Source organism: Tenrec ecaudatus, chromosome 10 (genome assembly GCF_050624435.1).
Source record: "Tenrec ecaudatus isolate mTenEca1 chromosome 10, mTenEca1.hap1, whole genome shotgun sequence".
NCBI classification, from domain to species: Eukaryota; Metazoa; Chordata; class Mammalia; order Afrosoricida; family Tenrecidae; genus Tenrec; species Tenrec ecaudatus.
The window spans coordinates 131,708,291-131,734,500 of NC_134539.1; the positions used below are offsets into that span (position 1 = coordinate 131,708,291).

At 58.0% G+C, this 26,210-nt stretch overlaps 1 protein-coding gene across 1 annotated transcript in view; it reads right to left on the bottom strand.

Annotated features, from left to right (window-relative positions):
• The window catches only part of ITGA3 (integrin subunit alpha 3), a 28,958-nt gene extending 14,953 nt beyond the window's left edge, over nt 1-14,005 (bottom strand). Inside the window, exons 1-6 of the mRNA XM_075561644.1 lie at nt 13,417-14,005; nt 6,347-6,474; nt 6,055-6,134; nt 3,365-3,614; nt 956-1,042; nt 361-568 (exon numbers count right to left, since the gene is read on the bottom strand). Of these exons, the coding sequence (XP_075417759.1) occupies nt 361-568; nt 956-1,042; nt 3,365-3,614; nt 6,055-6,134; nt 6,347-6,474; nt 13,417-13,625 (962 nt within the window). The 5' untranslated portion in view covers nt 13,626-14,005. The remainder of the gene's footprint in view (nt 1-360; nt 569-955; nt 1,043-3,364; nt 3,615-6,054; nt 6,135-6,346; nt 6,475-13,416) is intronic.
• Between the last annotated feature and the right edge of the window lie 12,205 nt (nt 14,006-26,210).

The following is a 26,210-nucleotide window of genomic DNA, read 5'->3' on the forward strand; positions in this document are numbered from 1 at the left end:
GTTAGGTTACTGGCAGGATTGTGCCAGCACACAGCCCTGCCAATGGTACTTCTGAAGAAGGACGTGGAAATGCCCTCATGCCCCACCACAGAGGAGACACCGGACACAGAGGAGCCGTGTGGGCGCAGGTCGATCCCACCCCAATAGTCCACAGCCAGTAGGATCAAACACGTGACGGGCACAGACAAGCAGACACACGGGTCATGCAAATGACAGGTGAATACCTGTAATCCCAGAGAGTGATTGCAAACCAGCATACCAAGTGGGTCTGTGGAGCTCTGCACACAACCAGGAGACCCAGGTCCCCTGCCTGGCCCCCACCGCTCTCCCTGGCCCTGCAGGGCCTCCCCAGACTCTCACCCATCATTGTTCAGGTCTGCCAGGGCAATGGCGCTGCCAAAGTAGGCGCCCACCTGCGTGCCCTTCAGCACCTGCTTCCGCTGCAGGTCTCCGCCCGCCTCCTGGCTCAGCAGGAAGACAGCACCCATGTGCTGGTGTCGAGGGGCACCTGCCACGATGGTGATGTCTGTCGGGTGCAGCACCGCGCTGCCCACCTGCACCGTGTACCCTGGGAAACAGGGAAGGGAGCCACTCAAAGACAACATAAATCCTGTCCCCTCTACTCGCTGGATCACCCCCAGGCCTCGCGCCCAGTTTCTTCTAGTCCGTCATGGGCCAGTGGTTGTCCATCTCAGCCACTAGGCCTGCCTGCACCCTGGGCTCTGAGCTGGAGGCGGGTCTGCCTTTGCGCTGGTACACTGAGCTCAGAGCCTGGAGATACAGTGTCCCCTCAGTGGTGGCTGGTTTAGCTGCAGGCTCCTAGTTGCTTCTTGTCCATTGGTCTCACTCGTGCGCCAGACAGAGACGCTGAGAGGACACTGTGCTGAGCCCTTCCTCCTCCTGCCCAGGAGACCCCCCCCACCCCCCAATCCCCGACGCTCCGGCCTGGACTTACCGATGTAGCTGTTGCCTTGGTCTTCTGGGTCCTTGTCACTGTACTCTGTTAAGTCCCAGTCCTTCCTCTGAATCATGAAGACATTTCCTTCACAAGGATGGGACAGGGACACCCATCACCACACTGTTCTTCTGCCATGCCCACTCCTTCCCCGACTCCCCACCAAAAACCCCAAACCAAACTCACTGCCCTTGAGCCGAAGCTGACTCACGGCAACCCTATAGGTCAGGAGAGAACTGCTCCAGTGAGTTTCCAAGACTGTAACTCTTTAGGGGTGTAGAAAGCCTCATCTTGCTCCTGCAGAGCGGCTGGTGGTTTCAAACTGCCGACCTTCCAGTTAGCAACCCAACCGCAGCTACTGTGCCAGCAGGGCCCCTGAAGGATACTAACCCCCTGGGCTTGTGAGTGCTTTGTCATTTGCCTGCCACCTCTTGATTTGACCCGTTCTGTGAGGGGAAATAGTGAGGCTCATTTTGCAGGTGTGAGTCTCTAGGAGAGAAACGGACTTGCCCATGGCCCCACAGGGGGTCGGCTAGAGAAGCAGGACAGGCAGCCAGGCGTCTAGATTCCTGGCTTGGGACTTTTTAGACTAGGTGATATTTCCTTTACCTTGGTTGATGGTGAGGTTAGACTCCACATCACTGTCTGCTTCTGGACCTGCCCCAAACTCTGGGCTTCCTACCTGGTCCTGCTCCCCGCTGGGCTGCTGCTGGAGAGAGCCTGTGCACCCCCAGCCCCAAAAGAAACTGAGGAACCAAGGGTTGTCGGAGACAGTGCCAGAGAAGGGGTTGGGCGTAATCAGCTTTAAGGGAGCCCAGGCTGTGAGCAGGAGCCCGTGGGGCAGTGAGCTAGGTATGGGGCGGTTAACTGAATGTCAGCAGTCTAAAACCACCAGTCACTCTCAGAAAGGTGAGGCTTTCTACTCCCCTGAAGAGTTACAGTCTCGGAAGAGGGCCAGTTCCACTCTGTCCTACGGGGTCACTGGGAGTCAGCATGGGCTTGATGGCAGGCAGTAGGTTGGGTTGGGTTAGTTTTGGAGGGCTGTGACCATGCCCCTGACCACCTTGAGAGGGCTCCCTCTGCTGGTGGAGTCCGTGACCACAAAGGAGCCACCGCATGAGGTGCCTGCTGCTGCTCACAGCCTGTGTGGCACAGAGCCGGTGGGGAGGGGGCGTGTGAGCCAGCAAGGCAGTGTGCAGGGGAGGGGGCAGCTCCAAGCAACGAGGAACCCCTGCTGCCCACAGTGACCACCCTCTACAAGGGGGCGGTGGGACGAACGCAGAATGGAACTCTGGGAAACCCCCGCGTTTGTCTGGACATGAACAAAATTCCCAGAATTTATTGATAAATGAAACGAGAAAGTAGCAGGGCGGTATGTGTAGTGATTTTGATAGTATTAAAAAAGCCAACAAATAAAACAATAACCTATATGTTCTAGAATGAGAGGAAAGATGTGGAACTAGGGAGGTAGGTGGGAGAGGAGAATCACTATTTCGTTAAATCTTACTGTACTGTTTAGTGGTTGGGGCCACCTACTCCAGCCCTATCAAGGCAATTCCAACTCACAGTGACCCCACAAGACAGAGCAAACCTGCCCCTTAGGGTTTCTGAGACTAAATCTTTCGGGAGCAGACAGCCTCATCTTCCTCCCGCCTAGCAGCCGATGGGTGTAAATTACCATCAACCTGTGGCTTGCAGACCAACACTTAGCCCACGCCTACCCCAGGGCTCCTCCGTGGCTGCCTAAAACCTCAAAATAGCACCTGATGTGGAAACTGGGTCTTTCTGGACGCAGTCAAGTCAGGATGAAGTTTCGGTGGACTCAGGAGGGCCCTGGGCATCTTTACAGGAAAAAGAAGAGGGAGCTCTGGAGACACAGAGCAGAAAGCCAGGGGCCCGAGAGGCAGAGATCAGACTGATAGACCTGCAAGAACACTAAGACCCGCCTGCCCCGCCAGGAGCTGCGGCGGCCCTGCTGGCACTTTGCTGTGGGCGCCAGCACCTCACTCTGCATTTCTGTTATCCTAAGTCACCAGTTGTGGGCGCTTGCTACAACTTATTATGGCAATGTTATACTGCTAGGAAACTTTCCAACTGGTTAAACTGGAGTCACTGGGCCTAGGTTTCAACTCAAGTTTCATAATATCCCCTTCTCTACATCACCAAAGGCGCTGCTTTCTGTTAGGTAAAATGGGAAATCCTTGCCTCATGAGATGACCAGGAAGGTTCATTAACATCGTAGGTGTAAAGGTCTCCTGGCACATAGTAGGTGCTTTAAAGCGAGTGGCTTCCCTTATTGGCAAAAGGGCCCATCTCTCTGGCTTTTTGTGTGGAAGCTTTGGATTTCTGTCCTGGTAAGCTGGGAGGTCTCTGTTCCCTGCCCCAGCCCCCCACTGCCGTGAGCCCCACCTTTCCAGTTGTAGGCGCCGGGGGCTCCGAAATACACGGTGCTCTGGGAGAAGCCGCCGCTGGTGCCCATCTGGCACATGCCCGTCTGCAGGTAGTCGGTGTTGCTGTTGCACATCTCGTAGTGGTAGGTCTGCCAGTCATCGCTGTGGTCCAGCTCCAGGTCATTGCCCCGCACGTAGCACTTGCCCACCATGCGCCGCTGGTCTTCCAAGCCCGACCACAGCACCTGGGTGAAGCGGTGGCCACACACCTGGGGAGATCCCCCAACACACACAGCCTGAGCCTGCAGCAGGGACCCGGGGCCCCTTTTGGGGTGTGGGGCATGGGCTGGCTGAGCCTCCTGGCTTCTCCACACAGTGTTGGTGGCTTTCCAGAATTCCCACATCGGCCCCGAAGCTTAGCAGGGCTTCGGGGGGATGCCAAAAGGCAGGTACGGGGCTTGAGAGTGGCTTCGAGATTTGAGAACTAGAGTTCAGGCGCCTGGGTCTACACGGAGTGAATCGCAGAGTGGATCAGAGAACCAGCCTCGCTGCCCCCTGACGGCCCTGGCCTTGGAATGAGCAGATGATTGTTAGAGCGATCCTCATGGAACCGTTGAAGTTGCTCCCGTTTACTGTCTGCCAGGCCCAATTTCTAAGCTCTTGACAACTCATCGAGTCGTAAGCCTCGTGGGAACGCTAAGGAAAAAACCCTACTTACCGATAGGAAACTACAGCACAGAGCTGAGGCACCTGCCTAAAACCTCACACCTGTTGCTGCTGCTGGTAGCTGCCTGCCAACCCCTAACTCAGTGGTTCTTAACCTATGGGTCACGACCCCTTGGGGGGGCATCAAATGACCCTTTCACAGGGGTCGCCCGGTTCATCACAGTAGCAAAATGACAGTGATGAAGGAGCAACGAAAATCATTTTATGGCTGTGAGGGTCGCCCCCACATGCATGAGGAACTGTATGAAAGGGTCACGGCATTAGGAAGGTTGAGAGCCACTGCCCTAACTCCTGGTCCTGGTCCTTTCCTGTGACCAGAAGGGAGGCAGAGAGGAGATGCAAAGGCCCTCAGCTGTGAACTGAAAGGGGGGAGGTTCAAGCCCACCTAGAGCCCCTCAGCATCCAGGCCTGGCTGGGGGTGCTCTTGCGGTTGGTCCGATTCTCAGGCCAAGACTATCTGCTCCCCGAAATATTCTTGGCTCTCATCTTCAGGGAGGCTGTTTCCCAGGCCTTTGTTCCACGGAGGCCGAGGGTGGCTTTAGACACCAACCCCTAGGTTTGGGCAGCGATGACCTCAAACTCGTCACTACCAACCCCGTGGAGCATAGTTCCACGCTGACAAAATGGGGCGTGTCGCCGTGAGTCAGAGTCAATGGTTTTCGTTGTTGGCCTTTGGTTGTGTTTTGACAGATCAGGAAGCGACCTACCTGCCGGCTAGTGCTGGAGCAGATCAGTGTGCCTTCCAGCTCTGCAGACGACACGTTGTTTCATGTCACCGAGTACAACCCCCACCCTGGCCACATCACTCTCCTGCTTCCTCCCCGTGTCTTCTGTGTGCCTCCCGTCCTCCTCCTTTCCCGAGCCTGGTGGCTGTGTACCACGCAGTCTATGTGGACCTGCGGTGACCTTACGTGGCAGTGTGGAAGGGGCCCTGAGGTTTTCCCAGGACCAGATCACCAGCTCTTCCCCCTCGAAGAGGCTGGTGGGTTTGCGCCTTTCCTTCACCAGCTGGGCACTTAACTAGCATGCCGCTAGAGCTCCTTGCATGCAGGACCAGCCTCCGATGGCACCCACAGCCCTCCACAACAAAAGCAAGCCAGGCCCATGGCTCTCTTAGGGGCCCGGCCCAGCAGAACTGCCCACGGGGCTTCCACAGCTGTAAATCGTCACAGGTGGCAGACAGATGCTGACATCTTTCTGCCACGAGTGGCTGGTGGGTTCAAACTGCTGACTTGGGGGTTAGCAGCAGCATGCTCTAACCATTGTGGCCCCTGGGTGCCTTGCATCGGGGTGTAGAAAAGCCACTGGTGACCCGATGTAAACACCCAGATCTTAACACAGTGTCCACAGGAGACAGAAACCCCAACAGTGGTGACCATGGAGCAGTCAGTTGCCTCGAGGGGGCACAAAAGAACTTCCTAGAGTCGGGTTAATACACCCTCTGTCGGTGCTGGCTGCACGGGCATGTCACAAACCCACTGAGCTCCACATCTGCTCTATGTGAACTCCATGTCCACTGCAAAGATGACCAAACTGCCCCCAGGGCTCCAGGCAAGGGGTGGGTGACAACCAACAGCGGGAGTGGCCTCCAAGGAGGCTGGGTGGGCTGAGGTCAGCAGGGCTGTGCCTCTTCCGTCTGTCCGCCCACCCACCTCCCAGGAAGGCGTGCCTGCCAGTGCCCAGGGCCCGAGGCCCTTGCTGTCCTTTCCGCCTCGTAGTTCCCACGATGGGTAAGCACCCAGAGGGTGGGGGCAGGGAGGAATTGGGTGATTCAGACAGGACCCAGGCTGTGGCCACCCTGAGAGAACACCAGCTCTGCCCCGCCCCCCAGCTCCGAGGAGCCCTGAGAGCATGCACAGGCAGACCCAGCCATCGAGAGAGACAGAGGCCTGGGCACACATCCTGAGCACCCTTCCAGCCCCTGGCAAAGGAGGAAGAGGGACTTGGATGGCAGTGGGGTGTCAGCCATTGGTGCCCACTTACCAGGACTCTGCCTGCAGGGCCCTGGCTGGCCACGGTCACCCCAAGCCACATGTCTTCAATGATGCGATTCTTGGGGTTACCTGTGAGTGTGGAAGCAATCATGAGCTACAGTACTGCGATCCGGGACCCTCTCCTCCAGCAGGGCAGCCCTCCCTGCACCCCTTCCAGCCCACCATTCATCTATCCCATTCAGGTCACTCTTTCAGGCACCCTCTTCCCGCTGGACAGAAAGCCACGTGAAATGGCGAGATCAGCTTGCTCTCTCTTCTGGGGGTTGTGGGGGGCTGCTCACTTTTCTCCTTGATGTCCATCCGCTCACAGTCATCCTTGAGGGCTGTCAGTGGGCACAGATACACGGCACCGGTCCGGTTGGTGTAGCCATCAGTTGTGGAGATGTCCTGGGGGGCACCAGCCAAGAGCCTGGTGGGGCAGGGAGTCAGGGTTCAGACTCCACACGCGGTGCCTTGCACACAGCTGCTGGTCTACCTGTGTGCCTGTGTCGAGCTCTGTGTGTGTGTGTGTGTGTGTGTGTGTGAGTGTGTGTTGGGGGTGAGGGAACCCACTCCTGCCCTCACGGAGTACCAAGTGAGGGGGGCATGCCCCATGAAAGGAGAGGTCCCCAGAAGAGATGGTCCAGTTGAAGCAGCGAGGACTGGCCTTGGCCAAGTGAAGGAGGGGAGGCAGTCACTAGCCAGCAGGGGGCTTTGGAGTAGCCAAGTCTTTGGAGGGGGAGGGGGGGAGAGATGGAGGCTGCGGCTGGGAAGCTCAGGGAGGGACCGAAGCCAGGGTAGGGGGAGCTGTGGGGACCAAAGAGGGATTTTTAGGAAGAAGGTAGCATGGGGAGGTTTGGGTGTGGGAAGGGATGGCTTGGCTTCTGAGATGAAGGCAGGCGGGAAGAGAATTCTGGCACAGGGAGAGGAGAACCACGGGAAGGGTTGATGCCTGGTCCCAAAGTGACCTGACGATAACCAACCCCCTCCTCACCTAGGGAAGGACAACAAGGTACAGGGATAGGCGGGCCAGTACTTGATTCCAGACAGTGTGGCCCCGGGGCAGAGTTCCCAGTGGGTGAGCACGAGGACTACTGCCTTCCGTTGAGTCTGCCCAGAGCGCACCTTTGGGGACCCCAGCTACACCTTCCCACAAGGGTGCTAAGGGTCTCAGCCTCTTGGGAAGCTTCATTGCCCTGGCAGATCATCTTGTATCGGGGGTGGGGGGGTGGGGGGGTGGCCGGGGAGACAGATCCCTAGTGTGTCAGAGGCCCCTGGATGGGATCTGGGGTACAAGCCTTCATCAATGTCCAGCCAGGGCCCTTATGTACACCCAGTTTTCATGACCAGGGCAATGTAGCCCAAATACTGTGCACTCACGTCTGAGAATCCCACTTACCCATCATCTCTCACTTTCTCTCTGCAGCCTCTCGCTGTCCTGAGGACCAGTCCCCTGCAGCTGCATTCTAGCCTCCTGGGTCCCACGTGTGACCTCCTGGGCCCCAGCAAGGCTACCATCACCCTGAAACTATGAGCTGGGGCAGAACCTGGCCTCTGGGCCTCCTGTCTCAGCCCGCCTGCAGCTCCTGCCTGAGCTCTCAGAGTGGGCTCAGCAGTGAGCCCAACAGGGCCTGGGCATGCCAGGGCTTGGGGTGCCTCAGCCTACTGGGTGTCAGGAATGCATTGCCTGAGGGGTGGGGGTGGGTTGTGCTGGGAAGGGGGCAGGGCTTCTGCCTGCACTCACATGGGAAGCTCAGGCCTCACCCTGGCGAAGTGTCCATGGGAGCAGGGTGCAGCTTCTCTGGGTAGGGCAGGCTGGAGTGCCCAGCAGGGAAGCTGGCATGGGGCCAGCGAGACGGCCAGGCCCAGTTAGTCACCCTGTGTCTGGGTGAGGAGAGTGTGCCTGGCCAAGCCCGGGGAAAGGAACATGGGGTGCTGGGAGTCGCTATGTAACTAAGGGGGGCCCCTTTCCTCTCTGGGGAGCCTCATCCATGAAGTGGGGCCAGCAGCTGACAGCCCCCTCCAGGACTGGTGGGGGACCAAACGGATTCCATTTTTAAAAGTGCTTTGGGACCAGGAGGCCATGGCCAGCGTTGAGCATCATGGCCCCAGGGCCCCTCCCGGGAATCTCTGACCCCTCACCGGGTTAGAGAGCCTGCCGGTCAGAGGCCACCTGGCCACTAAGGTGGGGCTGGGGCTGGGTGATGGCCAAGTTGGCAGGAGATGGTAGATGGGGACAGGCTTCAATGACCTTGAAGGGGTCCAGCCTCAGAAGACCAGGGGGCATTTGAGGCAGTGGCAGCAGCTGCCTGCCCCTCCCGGCCTCTTGAGGCATTGAGCGGGCAGCTCTGTCCGTGAATGGATGGATGCCGGACTAAAACTGATGCCCTCACTACCTTTGTGCCCACTGATGGGGGTGGGGCAGCACCGGGGCCCAAGTTGCAGGCCCACGTCCTAGTCCCCTCCCTCCTCCAGAGATTCCACAGGGAGCCCCCCACCTCCCTTATGAGTATTTTTAGCTCCTACTTGGCCCGCTCAGAGGCCCTTTAAGGCCCTCTGGCTCCCAGCCCAGCATCCAATGGGGCTACAGCCAGAGGGCTTGGCGAGGTGGGGGAAGGCAGGGTGTGGAGAGGGTCAGGTCCAGCTCCCTCTGGCCACAGCCAGGTGTGTTGGGGAGGACCAGAGAATCGAAAGGTGACCCAAAGCCCCCACTCCTGAGGACCGGCTGAGATCTAATATGCAAACTATATAAATTAGCATGCAAAGAAATCCCTCTTGGACTTGCTCTTGGGTCCCAGCTAGAGCACAGAAGCTGACTCTCGACCACAGTCAGGAGGAAGGCTTCATGGAGAGGAGCCAGGCACAGAAGCAGGGGCTCGGCCCTCTCCCCAGGCTCTCTCCCAGTCCAGTGCGCTGGGGTCTGATCCTGATCTGAGCCCCTGGAGGCAGGGGGATGGGCCAAATGCCTTCCCAGAGCTTTAAACAAGTGCCTCTTCACCCTTTCCTTGGAACCTTCTAGATTTCCCCTCCTGGTCCCAGGGGAGCCCCCAAGAGCTCCAGATTCCCGAAAAACACTCCCCCGCTCCTGCCCTCTCAGTCCTCCTGGGGGGCTCTTCAAAGCTAACGATCAGGGCAGTAAAAAAAGGAGGCTGGGAGACAGTGGTCAGTGTAAAGCAGGACAAAATTACAATGATTTATAAATTATCAAGGGTTCCTGAGGGAGGAAGGATAGGGGAAGGAGGGAGGGGGGGAAATGAGGCACCAATACCAAAGGGTCAAGTAGAAAGAGAAAGTTTTGAGAATGATGATGGCGACATATGTACAAATGTGCTTAACACAATGGATGGATGAATGCATGGATTGTGGTAAGAGCTGGATAAGCCCCCAATAAAATGATTTTTTTTTTTAAATAAAAGGAGGGTGGGAATGGGCCCCAGGACGACTCGGACCACAGGCTGGCTCACCCCAGGGAAGTCTCCTAGGCGGGGCTGAGGGGTGGGGAGGTGATGCTAGGGATGCTGAGACCTAGCCCATAAAATTCTATTTCCCAGCAGCCTCCTCATCCCTTGGGAAGCACTGGGACGCTACCAATGGGATGAATTTCCATGAACTTGGTTTCAGCTTTACTGATGGAAGGGGCAAAGAGGACCCAAAACTCAGGCCAACTGGCCCCTCCCAAGCTCTCCTACCACCCAGGCCAGGGAATAGGTGTGTGTGTGGGGGGGGGGGGGTGTAGCAGCTCTCCCAGGATGTCCAAGCTCTGTACCAACCCTGCTTCCCAAATTAGCCCTCTTGCCAGAGGCCGCTCCCCATGGCAGCGAAACTACAGCTCCCACCATTCCCTTACATTCCCTCACTCCCAGGCTTCTCTCCCTGGGGTGGGGCTCAGCTGGTGGGAACGGGAACAGGAGATTGGGAGAGAGAAAGGCCTTGGTCCAAGCCTCCCATAAAATACAACCAGGCTTTTCCTTTTTCATTTCGATTCCCTTTTCCCTGATCTTTTGCATTTCGCTCCCTATGTTTGACCCCTTAGAAAGTTCTTCCTGTAATCTAACCTCAATCGCTCTTGCTGCAACATGACTACCACCTTTGCTGCATTCGATGAAGCACCTTTCACTCTTTTTCTTGCAAGTTTGGGTGCCCCAGCCTCCTACCCAACATAGGACGCTGCAGACGTAGCTGCCGGGCTCATTTCTGCCAGGCACGAGCCTCAGAGGAAGCCAGGTGCCAGCCCTGCCCAGGGAAACACAACAGGTAAGCCTGGTTCCTGCCTACCTCAGGTATGACTTCATCTCACCTGAGCCACTGCCAGCTCCGCCTCCAGGCTCTCCAGCAGCCATCATGGCTTCCAGACAGGGATTAAAAGAAGAGAGGGCCCACCAGTCTGGCCCAGAGCCCACAGAATCAGGCGAGCCCAGGACACTTGGGTTCTCAGAGCAGCCGCTGGGGGTGAAGGTGGCAATAAGTACTTCTTCTGCAGAGGCCCATTGCCTGTGCCCAGGAGGCCCACACACCCTAGCCCTCGGCCCTGCTCCCCACCCCTCACTCCCAGCACTTGGGATATGGGCTTGGGTTGGCATGGGTCCCCTGTGTCATGGGCAGGGAGTCCGATCCAGAGGTGAAGGTGATGGGGCAGCCTTGAGCTTCCACTTGAAGGTGCCAACCATGTCTGGCCCGAGGCCTTCATAGGGGAATGAGCAGCAGAAATGCACCAACACCCTTGATTGTGGATATACTTTCAGGGGTGCCGCCTGGAAACCTGCGGTGAGCCCCAGGCTCTGAGCCTGCCCAGGCTCTCGAATGCTTCCCCTTGTCCCCAGGACCCTGGAGGCCCACAGAGGTTGCGGCGGCAGCTTGCCTGGCTAGTTGCCGTGAGCTGTGTGTTCGGCAGCTGCTCGCATCTGGCTACCCAGCTGATTGTAGCTAAGTCCAGTTATGCCCAGCCGGCCCAGCTGGTTCTCCCAAAGGGCTTCGGGGCCAGACTCCAGTGAAGTGGACCCTGGGGAAGACTGGGGATCCCCGAGAGGGGAGCCAGAGCTCTCCTGAGAATCACCTCGCTCTCTCTTTCGAAGTCAAAGGGGAGCAGCCTAGTATCAGCTGGAGAACCATCTGGGCCCTTGGCAGCCCTCGGCCTCACTGGCCCTCCACTCAGCCGCGTGAGTGGCGTCCATGAGGAAGGGAAGTGCATCAGGGTCTTGACCTTCACACAGAACCATCAGCTGCTCCCTGGAGACACAGCTATTCAGAGCTTTCACATACTTTATTTCATTAAACCGCTCGATCGAAAACAAAACAGCAACAAAAAATAACTCCAATTTCCTCCTGAGGTCAGAAAGACCAGTGTAGAGTGGGGCAGTGCTGTTCTGTCCCAAGGAGTTGCTAGACACTGACACTGACCCAATGGCATACAACATCACCACCAGCACCCCCTGAGAAACTGTTAGGGGCTGGGCCACTAACGGAAAGGTTGGTGGTTTGAATCCAACCAGAGGGGCCTTGGAAGAAGGCCTGGTATCCACTGCTGAAAAATCAGATCTCGCAAATCCTACAGAGCACGGTTCTGCTCTGACACACACAGGGTTGCTTCGAGCCAGAGTTGACTCACTGGCAACTGATATTATTACTCTGTGCGGAAGGAAGGTGTGTGGGTCTGCTCCATGACACCCCCCCCCCCCAATTAGGAGGAATCGATGCTGCGATGCTAGAGAGGGACCCAAGACAGGTCACTGGCAGTGGGAAACCCAAGCCCCTGCACGATGCCACGCGGCTTCTCAGCAGACACCAGTCGTAGGCAGGAGCATCTGGATCCAGTTCCAACCCCTCTCTGGGGAAAATTGGCCTCGGGAAGGGAAATCTTTTAATCAAGGTCACGTCACCAGGGGAATAGTACAGGATCACTGGCGCCCCTTTTTTAATGTTTTTTGCTTCCCTTTCTGATACTTTTTATGTTTTTCCTTCCTTACACCATGCAGACTCAGCATTCAGTTAAAGAAATCACTTTCCGGGCTGGGGTAGAGAGAACACCAATATACAAACTTACACCGATGGTCACTAAGATCTCCAAAAAAGGTAGCGTGGCCCAGGCCAGAGCTCAGCTGCTGGGGCCAGGCTGGGAAGAGGGTGGTGGCCACAGCCTCTGCAGGAGCCAGAGGGAGTTGAGTCTAAGTCCAGGTAGGCAGGCTGAGCACGGGCTGGGCCTGGACTTTGGCCATTCCAAGCTTCCTCAAGTGGCTGCGGGCTCCAGGTAAGGCAGGGAGGGATTTCAAGCCACCCTGGATCCAACCACATCTTTGAGTCAGTGGGGTCTGAGGCCAGGTAGGGGCAGGTCACCCAGCTCAAAGAGGTGGGTGGGTAAGGCCTGCCTGACTTGTCGTAAATTACTGTCCCTCCCTAGTGTTCTCACCCCCTCTAGCTGTCCTCTTCCCCTAACTGCCAACGCCAGCACACTGGGGCCCAAGGCAGAGAAGTCACCACGACAGAGATGTGTCCACTGAGAGTGTGTGTCTGTGTGTGCGCGCGCATGTTTGGTGGGAATGGGGGCATGGACCTCTTGCTCCCCCCTCTCCGCCCCATGCTTGCCTGGCTCCCTCCTCTCCTTGGTGCAGCTGTTGGACAAGGCGAGGAGGGGAAGATAAAAAACGCCATTGCCCTCTTCAAACCAAAACAAACACACTCAGGGCAGAAGATGCAACATGAATCTGTGGAATGCGGGAAGATGTCTGGTGGGGAAAGCACACTGCTGGGGGCAGGGCAGGAGATGAGAAGGAGCCGGGCTGGGGCGCCCCTCCTCTCTGCGACTCCCCACAGCCTCAACAGGCCAGCATGAGCCAGCGCTGGGACTGGTCCAACCAACAGCACCCATAACCTCACCCTCCAACCAACCTCCGGCGGTGGACCAGGCCATCCAGTCCGGCTCTGCACAGGGTGTGGCTGGCTGGCAGGGCCACAGACTAAATTCCGAGGTATGCTGAGCGGGAGGAAGCGATTGAAATACATGTGCCCAGGGGTTATTCCCAGGTGTGTGGGGGCGGGGAGTGCCCCGAGGTGTGGATCTTGCCATTTGCCACGGTTCTAAGACGAGGCTCCGGTTGGGCACCTGGCTCACACAATGGAATGAGGCAGCCTGGGCCCCACTTCCACTCTCGGGAGAAGTCTAAAGGGCAGACAAGCCGTGCCTCGTGTTAATGATGGCAGTCCCCTCGCCCCACAGCCAACCCCAGCGCCCAGAGGACTACCCCATCCCTGGTCCGAATCCTCCGTTCCCAGGGGCCGCCTGGCCCGGGGCTTGCAAGGTGGCAGGCGCAGGGCTCCGGCTCTGCTCCCATCGGCACCCCACAACACACTTTCCCTCACCCCACCCCACCCCACTTACAGGTAGCGCTGCTGCCGCTCCGTCTGCCGGTGGAGGGCGACAGAGTAGCCGAAGAGGCTGCCCGGGTTCCCGGCCTCCTTCACCACCAGGAATCGGGTGTCCAGGTTGAAGGCGGAGGCGCAGCGGCTGCCGGCAGCCACCATCAGGGCGAGAGCCACGCAGAGCACTGGGCGTGGAGCGCGGGGCGCGCGGCGGGGGCCGGTGCCCATGGCTGCGCGCCGGAGACCGCGGGCGCCGCGCGGGAGCGCAGAGCTGGGAGGGAGGACCTGTTCCACCTGCTCCGGCCGCTGCCCGGGACACTCAGGCCCTCGGCGGCGGGTTCCCGTGCCCGCGGTACCGATCCGTTTCTCGCCCGCTGCGCCGGCCAACCTCCCTGACCGCTCGCGGTCTGCGCTCTGCGACCCCCAGCCTCTCCGCCTTCAGGTCTGCGCCTTAGCTTCGCCACCTCCTCGCACCGGGTGAGCGCTCCTGCCCCGGGCTCCCGGCCCCTAGCTCGTCCCGGCCGCGCCCCCTTGGCCGCCAGTCGCCTACGATCCCAGCTCCGCGTCAGCTCTGGGCCGGCGGACCCGTGGACCGCAAGGAGGACCAGAGGGAGGGGTCTCCCTGCGAGAGCCCCGCCTCCCCACGCCCAGCCCCGCACCTCCCCACCTTGCGCGCCCAGCCCAGATCCGCTTTCCTTCCGGGGAAAGAGAAAGGTCCCCGCGCTGCCACCGCCTCTTAAAGGGGCAGCACCGCCCCTCTCCCACCGCCCCCCGGCCCCGGCCCCGCCCTCTGCCCCAAACACCTGTCAGGGCCCCCCCAAAGGCTTGGAGTTGTCCTCCCCGCCCCTTGTGGCCCCGCGAAACGTCGCCTCCCGAACTAGACGGATTGGGCGGGCGGGGCTGGAGTTGGAATTTGTCCGGCCACTTTGCTGCGTCTGCTCCTGCGCTGCAAAGGCCGCTCCTCCTCCGGGCGCCCGCACCTGGACGTGACCCGCCCAGAGCCGATCCGCGCGGCCCCGCAGGCAATGCCGCGCTCGCCCCGCGCACCTTGCGTCTCCGCGCGGGCTAGCGGGCGCTCCTCCAGTACCCAGCCTCTCCGAGGCCCTGGTCGAGACCAACTTCCACCCCCGCCGCTCAGCCCAGGAATGGCCTGCAGCAGTTAGACAGATACTTAGCCCAGGTAGCGTCTAAAGACCGCTAATTGTTCATTGTAATTAGCAACCAGACGGCATTTCCCCCACAGGGCTGCAGCTGTCTCTCTGCGGAGTCCTTGGTAAAACTGATGGGATGGAAATGGGTCCCTTTGTAGTTACCGGGCTCAGGTGGTCACTCCTGCTTCCAGAGCCCAACCCAAGGGTCATCTGCTCCCCCCCAGGCAGGGGCTGCTGGTGTGGAAACTGGGTCAGGCCGCTGAGCTAGGCAGGTGTGCAGGGGGTGGTGCTTCGTAGAGGTAGGTGTTCGGGACCACAGATTGAGTTATCCGCAGAAAGATCTAACTCCGTGGTTCTCCACCTTCCTCACTCCGCAACCCTTCCATACAGGTCCTCACGTGGTGCTGACCCCCAACCATAACATGATTCTCATTGCTCCTTCATCACTGTCATTTTGCTGCGTTTCTGAATCGTCATGTAAAGAAAGATCTGATAGGCAGGATGTATTTTCATTGTGACAGATTGAGCATCATGAAAGCATAGTGATTCGTCACAAAACAATGTCATTATATATTGTGAAATATTTATTCCTAATGACAAATAAGTGAAATTTTGCCTTGAAGCAGGGTAGCATGGGTCAGTCTTCCGCCCGGTACTAGTAGGTGGGCTTTTCTGCATGTGGGCGGACCCGCCTAGAGACAGAGGAGAGGTGCCTTGGTTCCTAAGACCATTGGAAATAGGTGTTTGCTGATTGTCTTAAGGGACCCCTGTGAAAGGGTCATTCAACCCCCAAAGGGGTCTGGACCCACAGGTTGAGAACCGCTACGCTAACCTAACTGGTACAGCCGCCTGGAGAAGAACTTGCTATGCCTTTGAATCACACGCAGGTTTTCCTTGCTGTAGCTCAAAGACATCTTTCTCTCAGCTGTCTTTTCTCTTGATTAACAAAAACAGAAAACCCAAACTCACTGCCATCGAGTGGAGTCCGACCCTGTAGGAAAGGGTAGAACTGCCACTTGTGGTTTTCAGCAACTCCCGGGTGAGCGGCTGGTGGTTTCAAACTGCAGGTTGGCAGACCAGTGAGCTACCACGACGCCACCAGGGCTCCTGATAAAAGGGCTTTCCGTTGTTGGGGTGCAGACCGCCAATGCTCAGAGTCCACGCTTTTGAAGTTCCACTTCCAGCCCCGATCTCTGGGCACTGTTAATAATGAGAATATGCCAGGCACTAAGCAGGTACACAGCGGGACCTGTGCTGACGGCCCTTACAGATACATTTTGTCCAGTCACATCCTCATCCCCATGCTCTCTGCAATGTCATCTCCATTTTTGTGGTTCTTACTGTTGGGTGCCGTTGAGGCGGGTTGAACCCTGTGCACAGCAGAACGAAACACTGCCCTGTCGCCCCTCCCCCCACCCCCAGCTGCTCGCTGTGTCAATCCCCTTTGTTGATTCCTCATTTTCACTGACCCTCTACCCACCCCAGGGGCCAGTCCCTCCTGAGAATATGAAGGGAACAGGTTGCGGCCCGTTTTGAGAGTAGGAAAGCGAGCTTCAGGGAGGTGAAGCAACTCAACTTGGTGTCAGTCCACAGAGCTCGGGTTCTGACCCTGTGTCATTGGACCCTGCAGTCCTTCTTAAGGCCCTTTGCAGGGCACCCGGGGCAGGAGGCCGAAAGCGTGTTCTGTTTGGAGGCTTTGGGAGAAGAATAAAGAATTAGGGATACACATTTACATGCTGAGTCCAGGGCCTAATGTTACAGTTTAGGAAGCATTTCATGGTCAGACTTCCCAGCCTCCCTGTGAAGGCGAGACTGTCGCCTCATTTGACTCTAGAGGAAATGGAAGTTCAGAAGGTTACCTGATGTCCAAGGCCACTCAGCTTGCGAGAGGCAGGACTGGGACTGGGAGTCGCCGCGCACAGCTGTGTCTTCAGGAGGCAAACTATACAGATGTTGATCAGAAGGCCAGCTGCACCTAAACAAAAGCAGCTGTGATAACAGGACACTCGGCTCTGCCTGCCCATTGGACAGCCACCCCGCCTCTCTCGTGGTCCCCCCTCTTTGCGTCTCCAGGGCCTCAGGAGGTTAGAGGACATCTGAGGTTGAGAAACAGGATGCTGACCTGGGTAGAGACCGAACAACATTCAGGGCAACTTCTGCTGCTTCGCTGCTGGTTCGCCGGCTCCTTTCTGGAGAAGAGCGACCAGCCATGGCCAGGTGCCAGGGCAGGGGTTCCATATGAAACAGCTCCAGGGGTCCTGGGGCGACAGACGGACACCAGGGCAGGCATTATCTCTTTGGCCACCCCAAACAGGAATGAGCAGCATGTCCGATCCCAGGACAGAGCCGGAAAAGGGATGAGGACTGGTTTTTCCACCAGAGTGGCACGTCCAGAGAGAATGTGAGCATGTGGGGAGGTGGGGGTGGAGGCAGGGGCAACTGGAGGGGGGAGGGCTCCAGCAGCAGTGAAGGAATGTGGGGGAGCATCAGTCCCATCTGGGGGCTGGAATGAGGGTGAAGGGAGAGAATGGAAAGGGCTGGGCTGGAGAGAGGCCCAAAGAGAAATCCCAAAGCCATGTCAAAGACCTGGTTTCAGTGACTTTCTTGTTGATCCCATGGGCAGCAATTCCCTCCCTGGGGGAGGCGGCACCCAACCAGGAATGTAGACAGAAACCAGAGAAGCAGGCAAACCATGGGGTCTGCTGCGGGTCAGGGCAAGGAGGCTTCCTGGGGGAGGCGATGCTGGCTAAGGATGGGCAGAGGAAGGACTAACAAGAGGACAGAAAGGCCAGAGTCAGGTCCTGGTTGGATGTCTCCCAGCAGGCAGAATGACCTCAACAGGCTAGAAAAGCACTTTCCGTTTATCTGGAGTGTGCTGTCAGCGCTCGGCCCTGGTGGGGCAGTGGGGCTGAGTTGGGTTGGGACCAGCAGCTCCAAGGGAGGAAGAACTGGGCTTTCCACTCCCATCAACAGTTGCAGTCTCGCTGTGAGTCGGCATTGACTCGTGGAATCGAATTTGGTTTGGGATGCTGGTGCTCACGCATGCCTTCTCTTGCCTGCTGGCTCCCTGCACCCCAGCTTAGTCTCCTGGAACCCCAGACTGTGCTACTTGGTCCCCTCTCACGTCTTCTAGCAAGGCTGGACACCCGCGCAGCACAGAGCCTAGGAGAGAAACCGAGGGGGGCGGAACTGGGGTGCCGTGGAAATGGAACACAGAACCTCTGCCTTGTCAATAGGGGAGGTTCCTGTTCTGGGTCTCAGTTTCCCCTACTGCAAAGCAGGAGGCAGAGAGATAATCCCCCCATTCTTCTCCAGCCAGAGCCAAGACTGGGTTCCAAGGATTTATTCAACCAAGTGGACGGCACCGGATCCAGGCTGGCTCTCTGGCTTGAATGGAAAATGCAAATTACTGGGAGGGGAGGGAGGAGTGGTGCCCTGTGAATGGGTTTATCAGATTTCCTTTCTTTGGTGACCCAGATGTGGGTGGAAGTGGAGGGGGTGGGGTGCAGGAGCCCAGGGGCTGGGTGGCATAAATGGTTCAGGAAATTGGTTGCCACCTGAAAGGTAGGATGTTTAAGTCCACCCTGTGGCCCTTAAGAAGATAGAGTTGGTGCGCTGCTTGGAAACAATCAGCCACCTGTGCTCCACAGTAACTGGTTTGGGTCTGGGCGGCACAGAGCCAATAACCGGGGGTGTTGCCCAGGATGCATCTCACTGGTTCTGGTGACAGCGCTCACACCCCACGGTGTCAACTCGGTGTCTATCTGTCCCCTCGGTGTCAACTCTTCCCTCTCAGGGATGCCGGGAGGTGCATCCTCTAGCCCCAAGTTCTGACCGCCCTCCAAGTGGGGCAGCCTGAGCCCAAGTGAAGGTCTTCTGATGGTGCAATGAAGGCGGCCTGGTGGGGCTGCTGGTTGGATTGTGCTGTTAACTACATGGTCAGTGGTTCAAACCCACCAGCTGCTTCTTGTGAGAAAGCTGAGGCTGCCTGCTCCCTCCAGATTCACAGTCTCAGAAACCCAGCACCAGGTCACTCTGAGCCAGAACCAACTCAACCGACAACAGTGTGTTGGGTTTGGGGACACAATGAGAAAGCGCTCAGTGAAAGCTTGGTTCAGAGCCCCCACCACCACCCACCCCAGGGGGCAAGGGGGGGGAGTGAGTCACTCTCCCCAGAGGTCTGTCCATCTCCCAGGAAGAAGTCTTTTTCCTGGTAGGATTCTGTGCTCATGCAGGAGAGCGGGGCAGGTGGGGGAGAGTAACAAAGCAAGCGTCCCCTCCCCTCCCCTGCTCCTAGGGGTTCAGGTGCTCCTCCAGGCATATGGACTGAAATGTGTGTCTGCACATACGACCCCTCACGCAGTCACAGTTGACCTCTGTGGCAGCGTGCCATTGCATGTTTTCACGTGTGTTTGAATGTGGACAGAGGACTTATGGGGCACCTACTATGTGCCCAGCCTTATTACGTCATCTTCTCTTAACCCCGTGAGGTAGTTTATTGTACTAACTTGGCTTATAAACACAGGTGGGGTTGATTGAAGGACGGAGGGATAAATGGCTCAGTGAGCTTCACTCTTTTAGTTCTCCGGTCTCTTACTTTGTGATGGTCGGACCAGAGTGCAGCTGTCTTAGCAGTTCCCTGCTTCAACTGGCAAGGCTCACTTCCTGCGAAACATCCCCAAGGAGAAGCCACATGGACCTACCTCAGTGCAGCCCTGGGTGCTGGAGCAGCCGTGTGGAGTCCCCTGCCAGCACTGAGATGTTTACACACTCACTGACTCGGCTTTCCTCCTGCAGTCAGCATCATTGCATGTTTTGTGAGATAGAGAACTTTGTAGATTGGTGTTGGACATATGGGTTAATGCGTTAATGTTGGACTTGTGGGCTTGGGCAGCACTGGGTTGGGGTATTTTCTTGATGCGCACTTAACCTTTTTATAAAACTCTCTCTTATACATGTTTCTGTGGATTTGTTTCTCTAAAGTACCCAGACTAACACACCCTGTGAGGTGATGCTTTCTACTTGACACTTGAAATTTCGGAAGTACCCAAGGTAAAAGTGGTTACGAGGGTCCTCCATAGGGCTGAATTCACACACACACACACACACACACACCTTCCTCCATAGGACTGAATTCACACTCACTCACTCACTCACCTTCCTCCATAGGGCTGAATTCACACACACTCTCACACACACACTCACCTTCCTCCATAGGGCTGAATTCACACACTCACTCACTCACTCACTCACCTTCCTGCTGATGGTCCAGCAGGCAGGGGCTGGATGGTGAGGCCCTATGGGAGAGCCTGGGTGAATGGACAAAGGGAAACTTCCAGTTTCCACATGACACATGTGTCTGGCCTGGTCAATCCATATAGCTGACCACGTGGACCTGCCCCCATCACAGGCCAAAGTAATCACGGATTTCCAATTGCTAAAATGTGTCGCCTCCTTTCCAACCAAATATTAATGGGTGTAGGAACAAAGCTGCCATGGAGCAGGCATAACATTGTTATCTCCCCAAAGACCAGAGTACATCTTCCTGATAGTGAATGCCCCCTCTGGCTTCCGTAAAGGAGCCCTGGTGGTGTAGTGGTTACGTGTTGGGCTGCTAATTGCAAGGTCCACAGTTCGGAAACACTCGCCTCTCCGAGGCACAAAGACAGGGCTTTCTACTCCTGTAAACAGTGACAGTCTTGGACACTCACCGGGGCAGTTCTGCCCTGTGCTGTAGGGTGGCTGTCGGCACCGACTCCACGGCAGAGAGTTTGGTGTTTGTTTGGCTCCCCTGTTGCCACGAGGCAGGGGTCAGGCAGCCTCCACGTGCTGCCCTTCTGCGCCGCCTTTTCTCAGACACCAACCGTCCCTCCCAGAGCACCCGGCCTCCACGCTGGGCTGGGGGATTCAGGGAGATGGCCACAGGACTCACAGAGCGGGCTCAGTTAAGGGGGCTTCTTAGGGAAGTTAGCAGGTTACCGCAAGTCCGGATCAGCAAATGGTCAGGATACAGTCCTTGGCCCAGAGTCACACGGCTCCTCAGCCCATAAGACACGTGTGTCATTCTTGAACGAGGGGGAGGGGCTTTCAGCACTTATGAGAGGGGTGGGTTCTGGGAAGTAGAAGCAAAGCCGCCTGGAACAGAAGTTTCCATGCTCACCGACCTCTCCCCCTCCCGCTGCTTCTGCTGCATCCCAATGGCCAGTGGGGGGTTCACACAAATGGACTGATCCTCTCTATTCCCGCCCTATTTGCAATAGTCCACTCAGTCATTGGGTGGGCGTCCCAGAGAAGGGGGAGACAAGCCCTAATAAGAAATATCATTTCCAAGCAGCAGATATTAAGGGCTCAAGTAGACGGCAAATGTTTTGAGAATGATGATGGCAGCAAATATACATATGTTCTTGACACAATGGATGGATGGATGGATTGTGATAAGAATTGTACGAGCCCCCAATAAAATGATTACAGAAAAAAAGGGGAAAAAAGAAATTTCATTTCCTCACAGTGAGTGAGAAGTGAGCTTGTTGACCTTTAATACCTGCCAACATCTGGGGAGCACTCCTGGCCCCTGCCCTCCGGGCCTCCAAAGAGTTCCTGAATCGTGTCCCTGGTCGGAAGTCCTGTAGCCATTGTAGCAGGGGTCCTCAAACGTTTTAAACAGGGGGCCAGTTCACCGTCCCTCAGACCCGTTGGAGGGCTGGATTATAGTTAAAAAAAAAACTATGAACAAATTCCTATGCACACTGCACATATCTTATTTTGAAGTGAAAAAACAAAAGGGGCAAAAACACTTGGCGGGCTGGATAAATGTCCTTGGCGGCCGCATGTGGCCCGCGGGCCGTAGTTTGAGGACGCCTGCATCACAGGCTCAGGGCCCCCAAAGTGGGCTGCAGGGGCCCATTGCAGCCTGCAGCCTAGATCCTGCCCCCGTCCTCAGCAGCTGGGCCCCTGGTGGGGTATCCATCGTTGCCCACTGGCTTGGGTACTCCTAGGATTACAGCCAGGCCTTTCTGTGGCCTTCCCCACTTCCAGTTCTCCCCTCTTGGAGCCCTGCCTTCTCATGGCCCCCCTCTGCCCCCACACCTTTTGCTCCTCTTCCTGGCATTCCACTTCCCCTCGGCCTCTTGACCATCTTCTGTTCTCCCAGGAGGCCAAGCATTGGTGTCACCTCCCCTGAGTGGGGCCACCCGCCTGTCCTCTCCTGGAGTAGATGTCTGCCCCCAGCTTCTAACGGCCCCGCCCGCCTCCTCACCCTGGTGCCTACCTGTGTCTTCAGTCCCCTGCTCTCCCGGACACTGCCTTGTCTCGTGGGCACCGGCCTCTTCCAATGGGCAAACCCAGTCCTTTGCCCTCTGACCTCTCAGGGTGGGGGCAGGGACCTCTCCGGTTGTAGTAGTCGGGCTCCTCGAGAGTGTTCCCCAGCCCCCCAGCCCCTTGAAGACGCCCCAGGCCGCCTGGGCTTTGGGGCATGATCCTCTCCCCTCGGTTTTATGCAGCATCCCCAGAAACCCCTTGATTTAACTCCCTGACAGGCTGAGCCCTCGGCTTATACCTGAAGGCCAGAGGTTCAAATTCACCCGCTGCTCCAAGGACGCAAAGACATGGAGGTCTGTTCCCAGAAAGATCAAATCTAGGAGAAAAATAAAAAGATCCCATCGAGGAGCCTCTCAGAGCACGGGACCCTTCTGTCCTTGAGATTTGCTGGGAGCTGGAATGGAGTGGGCCTGGATGGGCACGTGCCAGGCTAGTGATGCCCGCCATGTCAGCTGGGCTCTGCTCCCTCCAGCTGGCTACCCAGAGAGCCTGTGCCCAGATCGAGCTCCTGCAGTGCCCCTGTGTCCCCATGCCTCTCCCCCACTTCCAGCCATGCTCTCCCCTCTGACCACTTTTTTATCATGCTCTTTCTGAATTTCACGTTCTCAGTAAACCTGCTCTCACCCCATGAGCCTCTTGTCTGTACTGCCTGGGGCCTCTCCAATATTCCAGGCTTAGCACTCACCTCCCCGATGTGTAGCCTGGGGTGACTCTGACTGTGACCTTGCACAAGCCCCCTGCCTCTCTGAGCCCCAACTTGGGCTTTGCACATCTGGGGTGAGAGATCAAGACCCCAAGCTCAGGCCCCTTGAAAACCAGTGGAATCAGGCCTGTAAGCTCCCCACGCCTGACCTCCCTGTGTGGCAGATGTTACATCTCTGCTGTTGATTCCACCTGGGTTCCCCTGCGTGCCCACAGTCCCTGCACATAGTAGGTCTTTAGCTGCTGTGTGTCCGGCCCAGTTCCATGGGCCACCTACTCTTCGTGGGCCTACAAATGGAACTCCGGGGAGGAGGAGAAGGGGCCAGTTCTGTCTCTGATCTCACTTGCCCCGGTCCCCTCCCCGCCCTAGATCCTGTTGGGACAAACGTCTTGGCTCAGTGGACTGAAAAGGAAAGTCAGGATTCTGAGGCATGAGTCTCCATGCCCGCTGACTCACTTCCTCGGCCCGCCTGCTCCGGACCGGACCGGACGGGCCTGGCCTCTCCCAGCCCCCAGCCCTGCCTTGGTTGGTCTCCTCTGGGGAGCAAGGGACAGAGGGGCTGTGGAGCTGGCTCGGGAAACAGTCTTGGTTGGCACATGCCGCCCTCCCTCCTCTGACTGTGTGGCCAGATCTGGGGAACACTGCGTCTGACTCTGGCTGCGGGCACCACTCCCCCAGGCCTGGCCTGGCCGTGGGTCTGCGCATCTGAAACCAGGACAGTGTCCAGGCTGGCAAGCAGATTTCAGCCGAGTGAAGGACCTAGCCAATGTAGAGCCGACTGAGGGGGGAGGTACAAGTCCTATGCTCAGGACCTAAGTCTGATGACGGGGACACTGTCCCGATCGTGGGAGGGCCATCACTCAGGGAAGGGGTGCAGTTTCTGGTCGGGACACCCCACTCTGCTGTACATGGCAGGCACCCTAGTGCGGTTAGATCTGGGAGATGGCCCAGCTCCCCTCCTCACTGTGCCCCTCTCCTGTCCTGCTGCCACAATGAATTCTCGCCACAGGCAGCCCTTGTGGGGGCTGGGGGGGACAGAGGGAGCAGTTGTAGACTGCTCCCCTTCCACGAGCCTCATGCACAGCTACCACCCTCTGCCAGTGGAGGTCTGTGTGCTGCTGCTGCTGCTGCTGCTGAACTGGTTTCAGAGGAGCTCCCAGGCTAAGACTAGGAAGAAAGGTCTGGCAATCCACTTCCGAAAGTCAGCAAGAGACCATCTGGACCCCAGGGACCCTGGGGGCCGGATGGGGCTGGTGCTTCCTTTGGATTTGCCCAGGTGGCCACGGCAGGATAGATCCGGGCAAGTGCACAGAGCCCCACCTGGCAAGGCGGCAGTGCGCATGAGCGCCCCCCTCAGGATCCTGGCAGGATGTGAGGGGGTTGGGGAGCCAAGGTATAAATGAGTCAGGCAGTCAGGAGGGCAGGGGTGGAACCCAAAATGACTGATGTCATTGCGAGGGGGCGGGGGGGGGCGGAAGGGGGAGGGGGCTTCCGGACGGGCTCCTCACCCTGCCCTTCCTGGCTCACTGCTTGTCACACGAGGTTTCACTTTCCTCCAAAATAGCCCCCCAGGAAAGCTCTGGGGGTCCCCTTCCCACCTGGTCATCAGACAGCAGGGTTCCCCCACGTGGAGGAGGTGGGAGGAAGCACTGGGCACGATTACAGGCACTGCCCAAATGGCAGAACTGCTCAGGGCAGTGTCCCTGCCAGGAGAGAGTCTGAGGCCGGGTGAGGACACAGGACACCTGGGCTGCAGAAGAGGGCACTCTGGGACAGCCAGGTGCCCCCGAGACAGGCCACAGGGGCAGTGGGATGCCAAGTGCAGGGCAGCAGCACAGCTGGTCCTGTGGGGAAGCTCCGGGGGCCGGGGGGCCCTGGAGTGGAGCTGAGCTAGGGCGTGCTGGCTGTGGCCCATGAAGGAGGACCTCGGTAGATTCCAGAGCCTCCTTGGGCTGGGAGTCAGGGGGACCCTCTTGGCACTGGACACGGATGGACGAGACACCATGTGGGCCGGCCCTATTTCAAGGCCTGGAGCTGGAGAAGCGGGGGAACGGGGAGGGGGTGAGCAGGACAGAGAAGACAGGACGTCAGTGGGGCCCCTGAGACCTCCTGGGTTCAAGTGCAGGTCTAGCTGTCCACCCGCCAGGGGGCTTGCGACAGGGCCGCTCCCTGCATGACTGGTGAGGAGGCTGGGCCAGGAGGGACCTGGTCATGGTGTGTGGTGTGTCCCCCAAACTCCCCAGCAGAGGGAGAGTCCTGGCAGGTGCCCTTCCCTCCTGGGCTCCAGCCTCCTATCTGATGGTGGTCAGGCCATGCCAGCCTGACTCAAGGGACCAGGCTGGGCTCACAGGGGGCCCTCCAAAGTCACCCCCTGTTCCCACCCAGGACCTCAACACCCACAGATCTCCCCTGCACCCTGGACTCCAGCTCCTCAGCCTGGTCTTTCTTTCTTCCTGGACCCCTTTATGCTAGCCCCCTTGGCAGCCCCTGCTACCTCCCCAGGGGCCCCCATTACATCCATTCTGTGCCAACCCTGCCTTCCTGTATGCACCCACAGACTCCCCAGGAAGACGCAGCACCCTAACCGCCAGGGGGGCCAGGCTGGCCTGTCTCCCCCACCACCGGAGCATGGGAAACCCCGCCTTCGTGCGCATTAGCCACCGAGACACCGGTTGGTTATCCGCCCAGGGTGATACTCAGGCTCAGGAAGAGGGTGGGCTTTACTGAAGTCGTGTGTGGGAAACACCTGGCACTGGCCTGGCCACGGAGCCCTCCCCTTCTCTTCTTAACCCCATGCCCTCTTTCCCCCAGTGGCCTGACCCCACTAAATCCACACCTTAAGGATGGCCCCTTCATGAACCAGGCTCAAAGCAGCTCCTTGGCCTGTGCACCTGGCCCTCCACTCTCCCTCTCCCGCAGCAAGCGCCATCCAGTCCCCCTCCTATCCCCCCGCCTGCCCCCAAGCCCCGAGCCTGCTGGACTGCTCTCAGACCTTGATTCTCTTCCCCCCTGCCTGTCCTGGAGCACACTGTCTCCATAGCCTTCCGCCCCCTTTCCAGAAGTGAAAACTGAGGCCCAGACTGTAAAGGTGACCTGGCCAAGGTCTCGTGGCTGGAGGGTGCACAGGATGCTCACTGGGGGCTGCTGGGCTCTCAGAGGAGGGCTCAGATGAGAGGCAGCCGGGCAGAGGCCGGTGGGAGAATTCCAGCTCCAGGCAGGCTGCCTGCAACAGCCAGGGAGGCTGTGGGCGGGGCGGAAACGGCTGCCAGGAGCCAGGGCACGCGGCAAACAAGGGTGCCAGGAAGTGAGCCGACTGGAGCCTTTCCTCCAGCCCCGCCCTGTGCCCCTGCCGTCTGCACCTCCCTCCCTCCCGTACCCCTGCTTCCTCCCAGCCTAGGGGGGAGCTCTGTGTCCCAGGAGGTTCAGCTCTCCATACACCTGGAGGAGGGGGGCAGGAGGGACATAATGTAACTGCCCTCAGAGAGGTCTTGGGCCAAAGCTCAGCTTGGGGTCTGGCACTAGTGTTGTGGAGGAGCAGTGAGGTGGGCAGCCAAACTGCTGAGTTAGGGGGGAAGGGGGCAGGGGAGGGGGGGGCAGAAGAGAGCGGGAGCCAACTGGGTCCTGATCCACCCACCCCCCAAC